The following is a 17,857-nucleotide window of genomic DNA, read 5'->3' as shown; positions in this document are numbered from 1 at the left end:
CATGAGTTGAAAGATGGAATGTTCTTTACAACTAGGCGGAGCCGAGTTGAATTCCATCTTTCAATGTTTTATATTGATTGGAGGGTACAACTTTTAAAGTTTTAATTGTGACATTTTGGATTTAACAGCAACTAAGTGCGTCTTTACTGCTACGTAGTTTAAGACATGCAGCGTGCAATGGTATGTTTATTTGCTATCACGTGACAGACAATCCCCCAATCAAATGATAACAATGATCTGCTTTGGGTGTTATATAATTATGTTTGATATACTGATTGATATTCAAAACGAAAAAAAAGTTTTGCTTCTCCAAACTTCAATTAACAATGTGAGAAGGTAAACTCTATGTTGCCCTGAGAGGTTTGTATTTTACTGAAAAATAATATAATCTTGATTTTGTCTTTTCCATTAGGTTTAAACGCTGTTGGTAACATAACACTTTTCCCAATAATTGTTCGAGGAATGTTTACCATGAAGGTATATGTACAACAACACGGCTCAGTTTATAGGCTCTGCTAACCATAGGCAAAGAACAGGCGCTTGCGAAAGCAGGGAATTCTGCGCTTATGTCAAGCGTATTTCCCGGGTTAGTGGGGAATTTTGGCTTGTGCGCGTGCGAACTCCACGTTACTAGGCCTTCTTTGCTTACACAGCTAGCGCATAAATTTTTTATACACCTTGATAAAATTTTTACGACTTCTAATATTGTTGTTGCCGCTACTTTATCACTGACAGCCATAATCTTGGTCCATCTAGTAGAGACAGTATAGATCACACAGTACACAGCAAATAATCACACAGAACACAACACCCAATCACAAACCTGTGATATAAGATAAGTTTTGAGAAGAGATTTGTGGTACAAAGAAGACAAGATCTAAGATTAAGCAGTACAGAGTTCCAGATGCATGGCGCAGCTGAAGAAAAAGACAAGTGTCACCCCAGGAGGAGTGTCGAGACATGGGTTCATTAAGGAGAAGTATGGAACTGGATCGAAGATTCCTTGACTGAGTGTCAACCTCAAGTAGAGACATACATTGCTAAAAAACCGTGACAACTGTGATGCTTGAGACTCAAGAAAATGCCTAAGCTTCCAACAGCTCCTCCCGTCGAGCGAGACAGGTAAAATGGCTCCTAATGGGTTAGTGGTATTATAACCCTGTGTGAAATGTGCATACCCCCCACTGAAAATGAAAGAGAGCTAGAACCCCACGTGCATGTACATGTATACCCCACACCAAATTAAAAAAAATAATAATAAAGTGGGCCAGATCTCCCATGGTTTATACTACTTGCCGGGCTGCGAGGAATGTCGATGCTCCCACTTTGTCTCCGATGTAGTTCTAAACAATGATGGCGTTGTAACCTTCTGCTCTCGGTCTTAAGGGTTTATGAGGACAAGAGTTGGGAACGAATAATGTTACATGTATAAACTTGGTCAGGATGCATTTGGTTTGTTTCTTGGAAAGATGTTTCATAATATGAAGTACACGGTGTTCCATTGGTGTGAAGTAAGTTCGAGCATTCATGCTAATTATGGCCTCCGTAGTTTGCAGTTGTCGCATTTAGGGAATTGTCCAGAAACTTATGGTTCAAGTAGCTGTCCAATTTGTTAATGTTCCTTGACAAAAGAAATCCTACAATTGTCTCAAAATAATGGGTAGATGTTTCAAATTAAGGTCACAGCGTTCTCCTGGTGTGAAGTAGGATTGAGCATCCAAGCTGGCCTCCATGGTTTGTGGTTGTCACATTTAAAGGAATTGTCCAGAAACTTATGGTTCAAGTAGCTGTCCAATATGTTCCTTGCAAAAAAACAAAATATTATTGTCTATCATACTTCAATTGTCTGCTATACTTAAAGGCACCGGACACTAGTTGTAGTTACTCAAAATAATTGTTAGCATAAAAACTTACTTGGTAACGAGCAATGGCGAGGTGTTGATAGTATAAAACATTGTGAGAAATGGCTTCCTCTGAAGTAGCATAGTTTTTGATAAAGAGGTAAACATCGCTCAAAAAAAAAAAAAAAAAATCAGCTGAAGCCTTTTATTGTGCATCTGAAAGCACACAAAGTTGTGCAACAAGGGTATTTTTTTTCTTTCATTATTTTCTTGCAACTTTGATGACCAATTGAGCCAAAATTATCACAGGTTTGTTTTTGATGGATATGTTGGGACACACCAAGTAAGAATACTTGTCTTTGACAAAACCAAACGTGTCCAGTGCCTTTGAGAGGCATCTCAACTCTACTCAGGTTCTTCTCGAAACCATAATTTTCTCCTAGGAAATATCTTATTTTAATATTAAAATATTTTTTGATGGTTCTGGACCTAGCCCTATGAAGGACTCTTCCTTTGTTCTGATACACAGTCCTAGATATGAGGGTCCGTTTCCAGAGCGGACATTTTCCAGAGATCCTGATTTCAAATCTTACCTACAAGAAGCTACTAATCGCACAGGATCGGCAATGTACATTTTTTTAAGGTGAGTTCCGAACCACAAATACTCTTCGTAAATCCATCATTTTTGCAAAAATAATCTAGCGTTGTAAAATTTGAAAACATTTCTTCACACAAAGGTTGTTTGCGTAGGCACCGAGAGTGTACGAGAATGCGCGACATGCAAATTTGAGAGGGAAAAAAAAAAAAAAAAAATTATTATTTAATGCTGAGAGCAGACTTATTTCACCAACAAAATAATGGATTGATGAGGGAAATAATATCTGACGTCCAAAACCCACCGCCAAAAGATCACAACGTCAAAGAATGTTAATCCTGTGAGATTAGTAGCTTCTTATTCAAGGTAAGATTTGAATTATGGAGCTGTGAATAATTTTCGCTCCAGGAAAACGTACCCTCATCAGGACACCCTCCAGGGTCCAATTTCATACACCCGCTGAATTAGAGGTATGTGCTCAGCAATTTTCTGCTAAGTGAAAAACAAGCAGGATACCAGTCACATTTTGTATATTAAATGTGTTTTTTTAGCTGGTAACCTTATTCTGGTAAGCTTAATTTTGTTGTGCTTAGCAATTTGTTGTGCTTAAGCAGCTCTATGAAACTGGGCCCAGGGCTAGGCTGTTACCCATCAACTTAGTCTCTTCAGAATGCCTCTTAATCTTCAATTAGCGAACTCAAGAGATGGTTAGTATGAAAGGAGTCTTGAGAATTGCGTGCCTACCTAAGCTGTTCTTGCTCCTACCTGAGTCATGACTGAAGAGGACGGACTTAGCCTCCTTGGTGATGATTTCTTCCTTCTCGTCTCCCTCCAGTAGCTTCGCTAAGAGGCGGTCCATGATGGATTCCACTGTGGTCTCGGTGACGTCTAGAAGCAGCGAGGCCTGACCAACAAAGTTGTCTATGTCCAGCGTTGCTCGTACCTCATTGCTGAAGTCTTTCATGGGAATCCTCTGTGAAAATTTGTGAGGAAGGATAAAAGAATTGACGCACACAACACACAAACTTGAGCTTTGGAAATAAAATCTCTTCGAAAAAGGCTTTCATTACTCATTTTGGAGAGAAATTAGTGCACAATTGTCATCATTTTAATTTTTGTAAGGTTTTCAGATATTTTAAATTTGTCATAATTATGACTTCATTTATAGGGCAATATTTCATAGAAAATAATGATTCTTTTCAAACAAAATCAGCAATATTTCAGACTAAAATACAACATTTCTTATCCTTACCAATCCTGTATAATGCAATTGAACTCATTTCGAACAAATCCCCCCAACAGAAATTAAACAAAAATACAAAATCAAATTCAATTTCAGTGGCTATTGTCTTTTGTCTGCACTAAAATAACTCACTAAAATCCTCACGGGCAACATTTCAACATTTTAACCCTCGTTGGTTGGACGTGGGAAGAACCATAATTTAAAATACACAACCCTAGTGCTTCAAATTTTTTATATCATTCGGAGAAAGCCGAGAAAGACAGGTGGTTCTTTAGAGTGGCAACCAAGGATAAGATGAGTCGGAGTTGTCTTAAAAATTACACCCCCTTAAAAAAAAACTATTGTGGATTTACGGCAGGTGGTAGAACATACAACTGCATAGTATAGGTTTCGCTTTCCTAGAATTTTTACAACATTATTGGCTTGAGTTACGAACATTACACGGTGAGGTAAATAATCGATGGTGGCAGTTTGGATCAAATGGAGAAACATTCTTCGGCTGTGATTCAGTTTAAAGACACCGGACACTATTGATAACTACTCAAAATAATTGTTAGTTATAACAACCTACTTGATACGAGCAATGGCGAGCTGTTGATAGTATAAAGCATTGTGAGAAATGGTGCCCTCTGAAGTACATGGTTTTTGAGAAAAAAAGTAATTTCTCACTAAAATGCTTGATTTGAATTGAATTCAAGCCCTCAGCTGAGGTCTCAAATTCAAGGCATCTGAAAGCACACAGCTTGTGTGACAAAGGTGTTTTTTCTTCCATTATTCTCTCGCAACTTCGACGACCAGGTTTGCTATCATTTACAAAACGTATGCATGTACATGTATGTTGAGATACACCAAGTGAGAAGACTGGTCTTTGACAATTACCAATAGAGACACTATTGGTAATTGTCAAAGACCAGTCTTCTCACCTATTGGTTGTCAAAGACCAGTCTTCTCACTTGGTGTATCTCAACTTGTGCACAAAATAACAAATCTGTGACAATTTGAGCTCAATTGGTCATCGAAGTTGCGAGATATTAATGAAAGAAAAAACAGCCTTGTCACCTGAATTTGGGTGCTTTCAGATACTTGATTTTGAGACCTTAAATTCTAAATCTGAGGTCTCGAAATCAAATTTGTGGAAAATTACTTCTTTCTCGAAAAACTATGTTACTTCAGAGGGAGCCGTTTCTCAGAATGTTTTATACTATCAACCTCTCCCCATTACTCGTTACCAAGTAAGTTTTTATGCTAATTATTATTTTGAGTCATTACCAATAGTGTCCATTGCCTTTAAATTGAGGGTGGGGAAACTTGGAAAGGAACATCTATTCAAAACCCTGGCTGATGACCTCAAAGGAGGAGAATAATGAACTAATTCTCATTGTGTTTTAGTAAGTTTAATGTTATGCAGGCCTGGAATAACAAGATGCCACAGTGGCCATTGCCTTCGTTGCCCCTGCCCCTTCAAAAGTTTCCCATTGACTTTAAGATTTTCCAATGGAAGTGCCCTTGGAAAATGGCATTGCCCTTTCAAAAGATGAAATTCCAGGCCTGATATTGTTATAGGTAGTTAGGATTTGAAGCTTTTAATTTTCATGATGGGAGTATAGTAAGGTGAGGTTTGAGGTTGCACCCTGTGTAAATATCTTTTGAGTAGTGTTAGTGTTTGTGTAGTGGTAAGTCATTCTATGATCTCTCAAAAGAGAATGAAATATCCTGGTGCAGTGCTTTCATTGTGTTAACGATATTATCAACCACAAAAAAATCATTCCAGAAGCTCTGAAAGTTCTGAAAAATAATACCTGAAGAGGCACCGCATGTAAAGATTTGTTGAAGCGGTTATAAGAATGTTTTGTATACTTACCTCATGCTGTGCCAACATAAGTGTAACCTCCTCTTCATCTTCTGTACAAATAAAAAGAACAGGAAAAGAAAAAAACATAAATACTAATACTTTTAATAATAATAACTTTTTAATTAACTTTTCATTTTTAATTCCATACCAGTCAGAAGTGGTGCATGTGACATACTATTTTGGCTGGTAACCTTAGCCTGCTTAGCATAATTTTGCACTTAGCTTCTGTTTGTGCTTAAAGAGCTCTATGAAATTGGGCCCAGAATATGATTCCAGCTCGCGAGATTCAGGCCATGTCATGCCACATTGCTCATGGGGGTTCCGTAAAAAAAAAAAAAAGTGAGCCAGACTTTTTGCCATACCTACCCGTGGGTCCTCTTTGATAAAATCAGTGCGCCCATAGTGTGCCTCCCCGGCCACCACGAGGTGATTATTAAATTAAATATTCAAAAAGGCACCGTGATGTCTAAGCAATTAATGACCATAGAAAAAGCCACAGGAGTGCTGGTAATGCACCGCTAATTAACAGGGCTTACGATTAGGATTGGAAATTTTGAATGAATTATGATTGGGAAAATCATAATCATATTTTAAAGACTACGGGCAGCATCAGTTATAGGGTATGTTTCCATCAACATGGCAAACCACATTTCATTTGTGACGATTACAGTGTACGCAAGGTCCAGGGCAAGTGATCATTGGGCCAATAAACTCATCACCCGATAAGTAACTTTGATATAACTTTGATATTAAGTACGGTGGTCTTTTGTTTTTTATTTATCATTAATTTAAACAAAATAATGTTCAAGAACGATTGGCTTTGAGTGTGATCTTTCTAATTCCTACTCAAACTTGAAGTGTATCCGCCCATAAGACAAATGAAATCAGTCCTTAAATTTCATTTTTGAGTAGGGCAAGGCCCTATTGAAAGCCCACACACACGCAAATTTAAACCACTGTCAATAATTTGTTGAATGTTTTTATGAAGAAAACAAATTCTAAAGTGAGCAATCTTAAAATACCTGTCAATTAAACACAACAAATTTGAACACCCTCTTTGAAAAATCTCACGCATAGCTGGCCTCTGGACTTGGCATCTCTGGATACACGTACATTTTAGGTGAACAAACATACACACATTTATAATAATAATAAAAACACTTGACACCAGATGCTTCAGTCACACCTAATTTGATTTAAAAGATTTTTTACTTGTCAACAGGGAAATTCAGCAGTTAGTACTGAGATGGACATGGCTAGTTTGGAAAACCTATGGGTTACCAAGCAAATTGCTTGAATGTTTGCAGGAAACACAATCATTAAAGGTAGTGGACACTATTGGTAACTATTCAAAATAATTATTAGCATAAAACCTTACTTGGTAACGAGTAATGAGGAGAGGTTGAGGGGTATAAAACATTGTGAGAAACAACTCCCTCTGAAGTGATGTAGTTTTCGAGAAAGAAGTAATTTTCCGCGAATTTGATTACGAGACCTGAGATTTAGAATTTGAGGTCTCAAAACCAAGCATCTGAGAGCACACAACTTGGTGTGACAAGGTGTTTTTTCTTTCATTTTTATCTGACTCCCAACTTTTGAGCTCAAATTTTCACAGGTTTGTTATTTTATGCATATATGTTGAGATACACCAAGTGAGAAGACTGGTCTTTGACAATTACCAATAGCGTCTTTAAAGGGCCAATTTTTGTTATTACTTGCATGATTTGCAGTAATTTTCTGTGGCATGTCGTGCGAGTGAATAAGAGCACCAGACTCAAACTCTAATGTTTTTGATCAGAGTGTGGGTTTGAGTCCCAGTTGTGACACTTGTGCCATTTAGCAAGCGCTTAATATTGCTGCCTCCTTAGGATGGGACGTAAAGTTGTAGGTCCTTTGTGTTGTGTAGTGCACGTAAAAGAATTCAGTGCACTTATCAAAAAGAGGAGGGGTTCGCCCCGTTATTCCTGGCTTGATCAACTCAGCTTATTTGCCATAGCACCTTGTAAACCATTACATGGTGGATTAGGTCTCATATTTCAAAAGATAGCTCTACATACGTTGCAGGAATTAATATTGAGCGCTTTAATACGGGGTGTGATAAAGCGCTATATCGAAACCTAGACTTATTACTTGTGGATAAGGCTACTGAAATGGAATTCCTTTTTTTTCTTTTTTTTTTTCCCCCTGATTTTTCCTAAGGGCACAAAAATCACAAACCAGAAAAGGTACACATTTGGTAATTGTCAAAGACCAGTCTTCTCACTTGGTGTATCCCATCATATGCATAAAATAACAAGCCTGTGAAAATTTGGGCTCAATTGGTCATCGAAGTTGCGAGAAAATTATGAAAGAAAAAACACCCTTGTTGGACGAATTTGTGTGCTTTCAGATAGGAATAAAAGACTTCTAGCTAGAAGTATTTTATTATTTTAGTGAGAAATTACCTCTTTCTCAAAAACGACATTACTTCAGAGGGAGTCATTTCCCACAATGTTTTATACTATCAAGAGCTCTCCAATGCTCGTTATCAAGTCAGTTTTTAAGTTAATATTTGTTTTGCGTAATTACCAAACGTGTACCTTCCCTTTAAGTAGACAGAACATCATGCCTCATCTGTAAAGATCGATTTATAATGAATCCTCTTATTTAGCAACTTCTCTTAAAGGTATGGTCACGGGAATTGCCCATTACTTTCAGCTGAAAAACACTGAGATAAGAAGCTGGGAACAAAGGTAATACCATTCAATTTTACGCTATTCGTACTGGGTGTCCGTGCATCCGTTTGATATCCTATTAACAAATATTAATGTGGATCTCAAACTAAGGAGCCCCATAAATGTCTTAACGGTTGATAAATTAATCCAACATGGTTATAGGAGGGAGGGGCACCCCGTTAATGGTAAATACGTGCTGTCTAATATTGACGTTGAGAAATGGCCGCGATAATGCACAGTGCATAGCTGAGGCATCAGGCATGAAACAGACCACATACTGATTGGAAAAGATGGCTTTGTCACGACGGGGGTGGTGTACTGCCCCTGACTAGAGGAATTAATCTTTCGTGCTCCGGGGCACGGTCCGGGGAGTCCACGACGGAAATAAAAGAAATCAAGACTGTGCACTGAAGATTCTGCACTCATTTAAAAACCATAAAGTTGAGGGGGAGTAACAAGGGGGGTTTTCATATGTGGGAAGTGAGGATCACTTTTGCTAAATAAACATGTTTTATAGGTGCTGGGATGCTCTACAGGCGTATTGACAAAGTTGCAAATTTTGTAATGGAATTTTACCCATTGATTTGTTCCTGTATTTTGTAAATTAATTTAAAATCCGCCTTGATTTATTAAGTTCATTACATATCCAACAGCACATTCTTGTAATGGGATGAATATGAAATTAAAAGAAATTTTCAATTTTAGATATGGGAGGAAAACCCCAATAGGAAAACCCCATGCAATCAGGTAGGGACAAAAACTCAATCAACATGTGCAATGCTCCGATTCGAGGTGGGATTCAAACCAGGGTCCATAGAAGTGAGGGCACTCACATGCATCTCTAGCATTTACTATAAGCTACACTTGAGTGTATTTCCCGATTGCTTAAAATGATTTGAATTAGCATGGGCAAAGTAGTAAGCAAATGCTGCAAGGAGAAAGGAGACCCCTTTTGGAGGGGGCGGGGGAGGGGGGCCTGCGAAAATGCATCCAATATTTTGTATAGTATCTCTAGGATAGTTGGCTATCAAAAAAAGAAAAGCGGAAAGTGAGACTGACATTCTTGAGATTAAAATGTGCTTCTTAGTTTATTCTACCTTCCCTTCCCCTCTTTTAAAGGCGGGGGGGGGGGGGGGGGGTGGATGAAGGGAGGCTGGGGGTTAAACCATGTAATCCAGGATAAGGCGCAGCGCTGGAGGTATTAATAAAAATGTGAGCAAGCAAATCCAAGTATGCCAGCAGGAGGACACTTAGAATGATTTGTATGCCTAGAGTACGCTAATCAAAACCAAGCTCCCTGTCACTGCCGTTCCTTGAGAACTATATAGTCAAGAATGTGGTTCTTTTAATTCAAATTAATGGCCCAGTTTACCCAGGGAGATTAATGGTTTATAGTAAACCAGATCTCCAAATCCTGAAACTGGCCCCCGGGGGATTGGAAGGGGGGGTCTTTTGGTACCCTATAGCAATATTTCAATACTGAAGTCCGCTAATGAAACTTGGGAGTCTGAGAGAAAGGAAAACATCGCTAATCGCTTCAAAATAAAAGGTCTGAGTTGTTTTGATTGTCTGCAAGACTCATGCCTGGAGGTAAGATACAAAACTTTTTTTGATTATGGTTTATTAGAGAAAGGCTAGTTTACCGAACAGGAGAGGGCCGGAAGGTGCAGCGATAAAAGTCAATTCTGCTTAATAAATAGTTTGTTTTTATGGGCTAGCAATTATTGATCTGTCAGGGAAATGCATCAGACTGTCGGTCAAGATTTTGTGGTCCAAATTGTCCGGAATGAATCCATGCCCAAGGGGATTTAAACTGCCCTAGTTTCTGTTCTTCTTTCTCACTGGGGATAAGGTTGTTGCTCTATCCACCTCATCCCCCCCCCCATTCAAACAGAAGAAGGCAGTGAATATCAAGACAGTAGGGCAACAAGGCACAATGAGAAGATGTAAACGTTATTTTGTTTAAAGGAACACATTTCCTTGGATAGGTCGAGTTGGTATTTGAAAAGCATTTGTAAACGTTTGTTATAAAATGCATACGGGTAGAAAGATGCCGTCAAAGTGGAATACAATGATCCACACAAACATGCCTTGAAATTGCACGGTTTTCCTTTTACATGTACCTCGTCGACTAACACGGTCGGCCATTTATGGGGTCACATTTTTTACTCCCATAAATGGCCGACCGTGTTAGTTCGCAAAGTAAAAGGAAAATATTAATTTCGAGGCAAACTTGTGTGGATTATTATATTCTACTTTTAAACTACTTTCCAACCATACATTTTATAACAAACGGTTACAAATGCTTTTTATAGTCCAACTCGTCCGATCCAAGGCAACGTGTTCCTTAACTGCAGTGGAGATACAAATTATTTGTGATTCTATCCTTGCTGCTTTGGCAGGGCAATGACAGTTTTTTCTTCAGGAAAGTCCTCTTCACGAGGGGCATTAACATTTCCACTTGATGAATATTCCAGGAATATTTCAAGGGACAGCAAAGTAATGACCAGGGACATAGAGGCTGTTGCCTTTGATGCCTCCTTGAAGTATCAGGTCAATATATAACAACCAATATAATACTATTTATCCTATAAATCAATTAACTTGTCTGGGACGTTCACTAATTACGATAATTAAATAATTACATAATTAAAACGGGCAGGCTGGGTGAAGAGTAAAGCAAAAATCATCTTGCTTAAGGACACTAGTGTTACAACCAGGATTCGAACCCACACCCTAATGACAAAAGCCACCAGAACTTGAATTTGATGCTCACACCTCTTGTCCATGGCACTGAATTTTGATCAGACTCGAAAAAAAGACAAAAATTTCCTAAAATTTACAGAACTTGTTCAAGTAACCAAGCCCATACAACTCATAATAAAACGATCAACTAAGACACTTGAATTTTAATAATTCAAGAAAATCTCCAAAAAGACATTCACAACTAATCGCCCGAGAAGAAGGAAAAAAAGGTGGCTGAGTAATTTGTCGCATGGGAGGCTATAAGAAGCAAGTCAGCATATCACTTGATATAACAAAAACTGTCGCGACTCACGGTTTCTATCCATTAGGCCCTTTACTTCAGGGGAAGTGAAAACAAACTCGTACAGAGAAATTGTTTATTTATAACCTTATTGTCACTTAGGTATCGCAGGGAAGTGAGATTGCCGGTAACACTTTGTATATATGTAAATAATTTGTTCTAGGAAGTGCGTATCGAGGGGAGAGAGTTAACAGTTTCTACATTAAGTCAGTTCTGTACAGTTTAATCTGAAATTAAAATCTGAAGCTTAAAACAATTCCATCGCATTTCAGTGTGAATTACCTGGTTTGGGGCAAGGCTGATTTTGTGTTTGGCTGTTGTTGTTTTGTACAGAATGAATAATCATCCATGGATTTGCATTTCAGTTTGTTTGTGTGTGCATCATACAAAGGGCATAATTGGCAGTGCAAGTCTTGTATTAGAAATTCATGAAACTATGAAATTGGTCCCACGGCCCAATTTCCTACAGCTGTTAAGCCAAAAAGAACTGTTTTTGCTAAAAGCAAAAAAATAGAGTGGGGCACAAGTGGCAACAATGTAAACTTTTTGGAACGTCACATGGATAAACCCACTTCTGCTCAGCAAGATTTGTCTATATTTCCCAAGTTTTCTGTTCTTACAGGCATTTTGGAACCAGGCCCTGAACTTAAATCACCCTCCACCAGCATGTACCACAACTATCATCGTTCACAACAAGCATTAAATCTTTCAACCCATGCCAATTAAATCTCAGGAAAGAGGACATCACTTTAATAGGTCTAATTGCAAAAACCAGACACAAGTATGGACCTCCATTCCAATCTAGAGCAGAGGCTAATTATTTCACTTGATTTTAAATAAAGCAATTTATGAAACAAGTTAATAGGATCTGACCCGGGTATGTGAATGCTTGACATATTTCTCCAGTAATCTGGTATCAGACTTTATTGGTGAATAACTTTAGTTCAATGATCTTGAGCCTGATAAAGCCAGCTTCTAATAGACGTAGTCTAACTGATCAGATGAATATGGTTTTTACCCATGCACTGATGTGTGTTAGCACTGTATACTCAGTACTTTCCCGAATCCTGTGAAAAAAATATCACAGGCATATTTACTCGGGTGGGATTCGAACCAAAGACCTTTGCAATTCTAGAGCAGTGTCTTACCAACTAGACTACCGAGATAATCCTTTATCCCCGATGCAAATTTAACATCTATTATGATCAGAGGAATATCGTCACATCATTCGTTTTTTAATAGTTGAGTTCACACCAATACTCTGCTTTTCAATACGAATAGGGATAAGGTTAGCTGCATGTGGTTAGGGAATGGGTTTCAATGATCCAGATTATTTCTTTCTTTCTTTTGCCTATAACACTCAGAAAAAAACTAAGTGAAATTTACATTTTGAAAAGGATGTTCTTGCCCCATTCCAATGGTGGAAAATGTAAATTGAGTTTTGATATGTCCTTCAATTTATTGTCTCCACAAATCCGTGAAGAGGAAGCAACTATTAATGTTCGCCTACAAGAAAAATACATGCACAGCATTGAAGAGACTTCTTATTCTAACCAGAACAACATTAGATAAGTGAATCGTCAGTGAGCAAGCAAGCATTTGTCCTTGAAAAACACTACTCAGCAAGATTTACAACCGATAAAGTGAACAAGTAACCCTTAATGGACCACTGACTGTGGGCATAAAACATCAAGCCAAGGAAGCAGACCTAGTAAGTGGAAGTGATTAAACGTCTCACTGTGAATTATTCAGTGGTCGTTTGGTACACAAATTAACTACTTAAAGATGACACCACGGTAAATTTGCAATGTTATTCACGAAGAGTCTAATGCAAATATACAGTGATGATGAGCCGCAGTGGTCCAGGACCCGGCAGACAATTGTAAGAGCCGCAGCAGCAAAGTCAGGATGAGGAGAAATCAAGATATAAAATGACCCTCATATCCCTTCCAGCCATTCATTTGCCATTTTGGCCTTTCAAATGGAATATCTTTCTCCATGGCACTCTCTTCACTGTACCTTTCTCTATCTTATGCGTCGCAATCGAATCGTTCCCTCTCTCTCTCTCTCCCTCTGTCCCTCTCTAAAAAGGAACGATATAAAATGCACTTGCACCCATGGGGAATTATACATGTAAGTACAATTCATCCACTGCGAATGCGATACACTGAACTGACTTTTTGTTTAAAAACCCAACACAAAAGTCCTCAGTATTTTCATCAAGACGCTGTTTGGGGCCCCCATTAGGGTAGCTACTTAAGGAATTCCGAACAGCGGAGACCCATACTGAATATTTTTTTAAAGTGTAAAAGTATACATTAAAAATATGGTACAGTCAACACTTATGTCCAGACACACCTAGAGTGTGCGATGGTCGCCGAAGGTTTTACAACAACCACATGTTAAAAGAGAGACCCATGCTCAAACACAGCTCCAGGAAAATCCACTAGTAGACGGGATATTTATGTTATATTAAATTATCAAAAGAGCGCAAATAATGCGCATAATGTAGGATCAGTGGCCTAAGCGGAGATTTTCATTGGGGGAGGGGGGAGTGTGGGGAAAAGACATACTTTAAAGAGGCTATTTCCTATTCATTAGAATTTGGGGCAATTTTCAGACATATGATTTTTTTCTTTGGATGATCGATTCAGTAGAAACAAATTTAAAAGTCATACACTTGGTTTAAACCTCTATGCCGATTTCAAGTTATCCCGATCAGAATTACTCTGACGATAACACCTGGCAGTCACAACTCAATTATTAACAAAATTACATTAAAAGCAAAACACGAGACTTTCAGAATATTAGCTGTTTGAAAATTCCTACCTCCCCCCAAACATGATTACATGACGCGAAGTCTCTCCAGCAGCACTCAAACACTGACAGCCTAGGTTTTTTAATCACAGTAACATGCAGACTGAAGTTTAGACGGGGAAAAAAAGAGGGAAAATGAAGAAGAGGAAGGAACTTCTCTTGATCATCCAAACAGAGTCTCGCATCCTACTCTCGGACTAGTGACATTTCTCCTGACCTAAAAAATCAATCCACTTGTCAGAGAGGGTACTAGCATGATGAACGAAAATTCAGAAGAAGGGGGGGGGGGGGGGGGGATATGAAACCCGTACAGCATAGAAGAGAGGAGTCGCTATCATCATGAGGGTTGGGATTCACTGGGTGTCGTTACGTCTTTCGAGACACGCGTCATTGTCAGCGCGGCTTTATGAGATGGTTACAAGCCAGAGTATCATAATGCAGGATGGGTCTATTTTAAGGAGCACGTTTCTTCGAAGAAGCCGAGAGGGAATCATACGTACTCCATGACGAGAACGAATTGTGAGGGCTTAATATTTAATCAGTAACCATGGAACGAGACAGCGATCACCAAGATTTGCCGTTAAATCTTTATAGGGATACAAGTTGTGTCTGAGTCGTGGACAATAATTTTGTGTAAATGCATAAACCGGATAAAATAGTCTCTTTTTTTTTAGTCTTACACGAGGAATATTCAGTATTGATCCCCTGTGTCCAGACTGGGCTGGTCCAGACTTTACTTTTCATTACAAGCTAGGCCTAATTTGTTTGAAACCTGTTTACTGCGGCACAGTTTTGTTTGTTCAACAAAGAACGGCTGTCATCCAGCCAGCTGATATTAGTATTTGTGTAGCTGAAATATATTCAGAATTTTCTATACTTGACACGTAGTTTGACTTTACCCGGATATAATTTTGTCCAGCAATTTTGTATAGGATAGACTCAAAACATGTTTTGTGCACACTGAATGCTAATATTGAGCAGAAAAATATTGAGATTTGGAGGTACAACTAACCAGGACCAGAACTGACCCATTAAGGTTTGACTTGTTTAAATTTCAAGTCGGTTGCCGTTAACTGAAAGGGGAAAAAAAAAACTTTTTTTCTTCTTTCATTTTCAGGTGATCTATTTCAAGTGAAATACCAAATTCAAGTCGCAGTATCTTTGTGAGTTCTCAAACAGGAAATTTAAAGGAGACATTGGCAACAATGGCCTAATCAGACATTTTTATTCAGGAGCAAGAGAGGACAAAAACATAACATTTGTAAGGCAGGATGTTTATTGTATCAAACCATATTCTAAAATACCTCTAAGCGTTGGGGGAGGCAATGGATTGTTCCAGCAGTCCAACCATGGAGGTAGAAACAGACGGGTCCATGTATAAGTGTGGGAATACCTATTGGATCCAATTAGCATGTTGCTAGCATTCAGAATGTCGAGACCCTCCCTAGGGTCTATCAGGGAGCTTTAAGATTGACCAATAATTTAAATTGTGTTCAGTAATACCATGGAGTAAAGGAAACATGGTAATCCGAAGCAATCCTGTAACTTTAAAGCTACACAGTGGAGCAGGAGGGGCAGCTATAATCAGTTACAATTACAGCAATTAAGGCCACAGCACTAGTTATAATCATAGAATCAAGTAATCACTGTCTCTGACATTGATAAGGCTATTAATTTGATTAGGAACAGACTATGGTCAGACTGACTGGGTCATCATCATCAGAATAGGATGAGACGTCATCAGAATAGGATGAGATGAGGTAAAGGATCTTGGATACTCATGCGTTTCAGGTAATTGCCTCCTCCAGGCCTCGGTGCATCTTAGAGTAGTCCCTGGCCAAATTTCATAGAGCTTCTTTAGCACAGAAAGTAGCTTAGCACAAAACAAATGTTGCTTACCAGTCTTACTCTTACCATCTCAGACTAGAATGAGATGAGGTAGCCTCGGATATACTCCAGTAATTGCCTTGGTGCACCTTAGATTAGTCCCTGGTCAAGTTTCTTAGAGCGCTGCTTTAGCATAGAAAGTAGCTTAGCACAAATTAACTGTTGCTTACCAGTCTTATCATCTCACACTAGGATGAGATGAGGTAGAGTACCTCGGATACTCAGGTAATTGACTTGGTGCACCTTAGATTAGTCCCTGGTCAAGTTTCTTAGAGCTCTGCTTTAGCATAGAAAGTAGCTTAGCACAAAACAACTGTTGCTTACCAGTTCACCATCTAAGACTAGGATGAGACGAGGTAAAGGACCTCAGGACACTCAGGCATTTCAGGTCATTGCCTCCTCCATGCCTTGGGTTGTCCCTGGCCAAATCTCATTGAGCTGCTTTAGCACAGAAAGTAGCTTAGCATAAAACAACTGTTGATTACCAGTGCCATAAAAGTGTCAAAATAAGCAGAACCTTTGCACATCTTAAGAGCCCCTCTATAGATTTGAGTTCGTCCAAACTGAGACAGGCAAGTCAGTTGGAAAAGACATGCTATCGACCAACATGTGGGGGATTGTAATGTATCCCAAATGTTGAGCTTGGGAAACGCTGCTATTTCAGTATGTTAAACTTTGACATTCTCTCTACCTCTCCAGTGGTAATACTAATAAGACATTGACAGACCCACATCAAAGGGAAGCCATCTTGCTTTTCCACCATATAGTCGCATGTAACCAAACTGAGGCTTGAAGGAAAAATAGTCAGGAAACCAGACCAAAAAGGTTTATGCATACTGGGCAGCATAAACCAGCGCAGGAAAAGAGTTTTTTGTTGTGGTAGTTTCCACTAAAAATACAAACTCCTTCACACTGCTTTACAAGATTTGCCTTGAAAAAATGAGCATGCACAGCAAGCAGTGATTTTTGTTTCTTGTCTTGTCTAAGTCTTGTCTTGTGATGGAATTGCCTGTTTGCATTTGCATGGGTTTCAATTCCAATTGAAGTTTACTCAACTCTGCTTGATTTATCTCTGAGGTTTACAATAGCCCCGATGCCTCATTTCATCCATGACTGGCCTTGCTAATGAAAAGGATGGCAAGGCCGCGTCTGACGATGACGCTTCTTCATCATGACATGGCTCTGATAATTTCGCCTTGAATTCTAAATGTTAACATTATGAATGCTTGGACTCATGTGTTTTCAATTGAATTTCTTGGATTGTTAAACAACTAATATATTTTTTGTATGGGTAAAACCAAATTATATTCTTTATCCCAAGCAAATTTAACTTTAGATTCCGGTCTTGTATTAAAGGGAAGGTACACATTTGGTAATTACTCAAAACAAATACTAACTTTAAAACTGACTTGGTAACGAGCATTGGAAAGATGGTGATAGTATAAAACATTGTGGGAAACAACTCCCTCTGAAGTAATGTAGTTTTTTAGTAAGAGGTAATTTCCCATTGTAAGAGGTAATTTCCCATTGTGGGAAACAACTCCCTCTGAAGTAATGTAGTTTTTTAGTAAGAGGTAATTTCTCACTAAAATATGAAAAGGCTTCTAGCTAGAAGTCTTTTATTTGTAACTGAAAGCACACAAATTCGTTGAACAGGGGTGTTTTTTCTATCATCTTTTTCTTGCAACTTCCATTACCAACTAAGTTAATCCTTGTAGATTCTGGTGTTATTACTTGGTGGGATTTGAACCTACAACTTGTTTTCATAGGACTCTAGGAGAAAGTACTTCTAGGGGTACTATAACACAGTAAAGCGAATTATATCCATCCAACAAGTTGGTGCTGAAGGATCATCAATAAAG

General features: G+C 38.6%; 1 protein-coding gene across 8 annotated transcripts in view; it reads right to left on the bottom strand.

The window, feature by feature from the left end:
• Nucleotides 1-17,857, bottom strand: part of LOC139945815 (solute carrier family 4 member 11-like) — a 122,106-nt gene that overhangs the window by 56,456 nt on the left and 47,793 nt on the right. For 4 of the 8 annotated variants that reach the window (XM_071943266.1, XM_071943267.1, XM_071943273.1 and 1 more), the window contains 2 exons: nucleotides 5,541-5,581; nucleotides 3,181-3,409 (listed from right to left, as the gene is read on the bottom strand). In XM_071943266.1, the coding sequence (XP_071799367.1) occupies nucleotides 3,181-3,409; nucleotides 5,541-5,581 (270 nt within the window). Of the gene's footprint in view, nucleotides 1-1,296; nucleotides 1,381-3,180; nucleotides 3,410-5,540; nucleotides 5,582-17,857 lie in introns of all 8 variants that reach the window. The other 4 variants (XM_071943268.1, XM_071943274.1, XM_071943270.1 and 1 more) reach the window with 3 other exon arrangements.

This window comes from Asterias amurensis, chromosome 13 (genome assembly GCF_032118995.1).
Source record: "Asterias amurensis chromosome 13, ASM3211899v1".
NCBI lineage: Eukaryota > Metazoa > Echinodermata > Asteroidea > Forcipulatida > Asteriidae > Asterias > Asterias amurensis.
The sequence above is the reverse complement of the archived record's forward strand: the minus strand, read 5'-3'. Positions and strand labels throughout refer to the sequence as shown.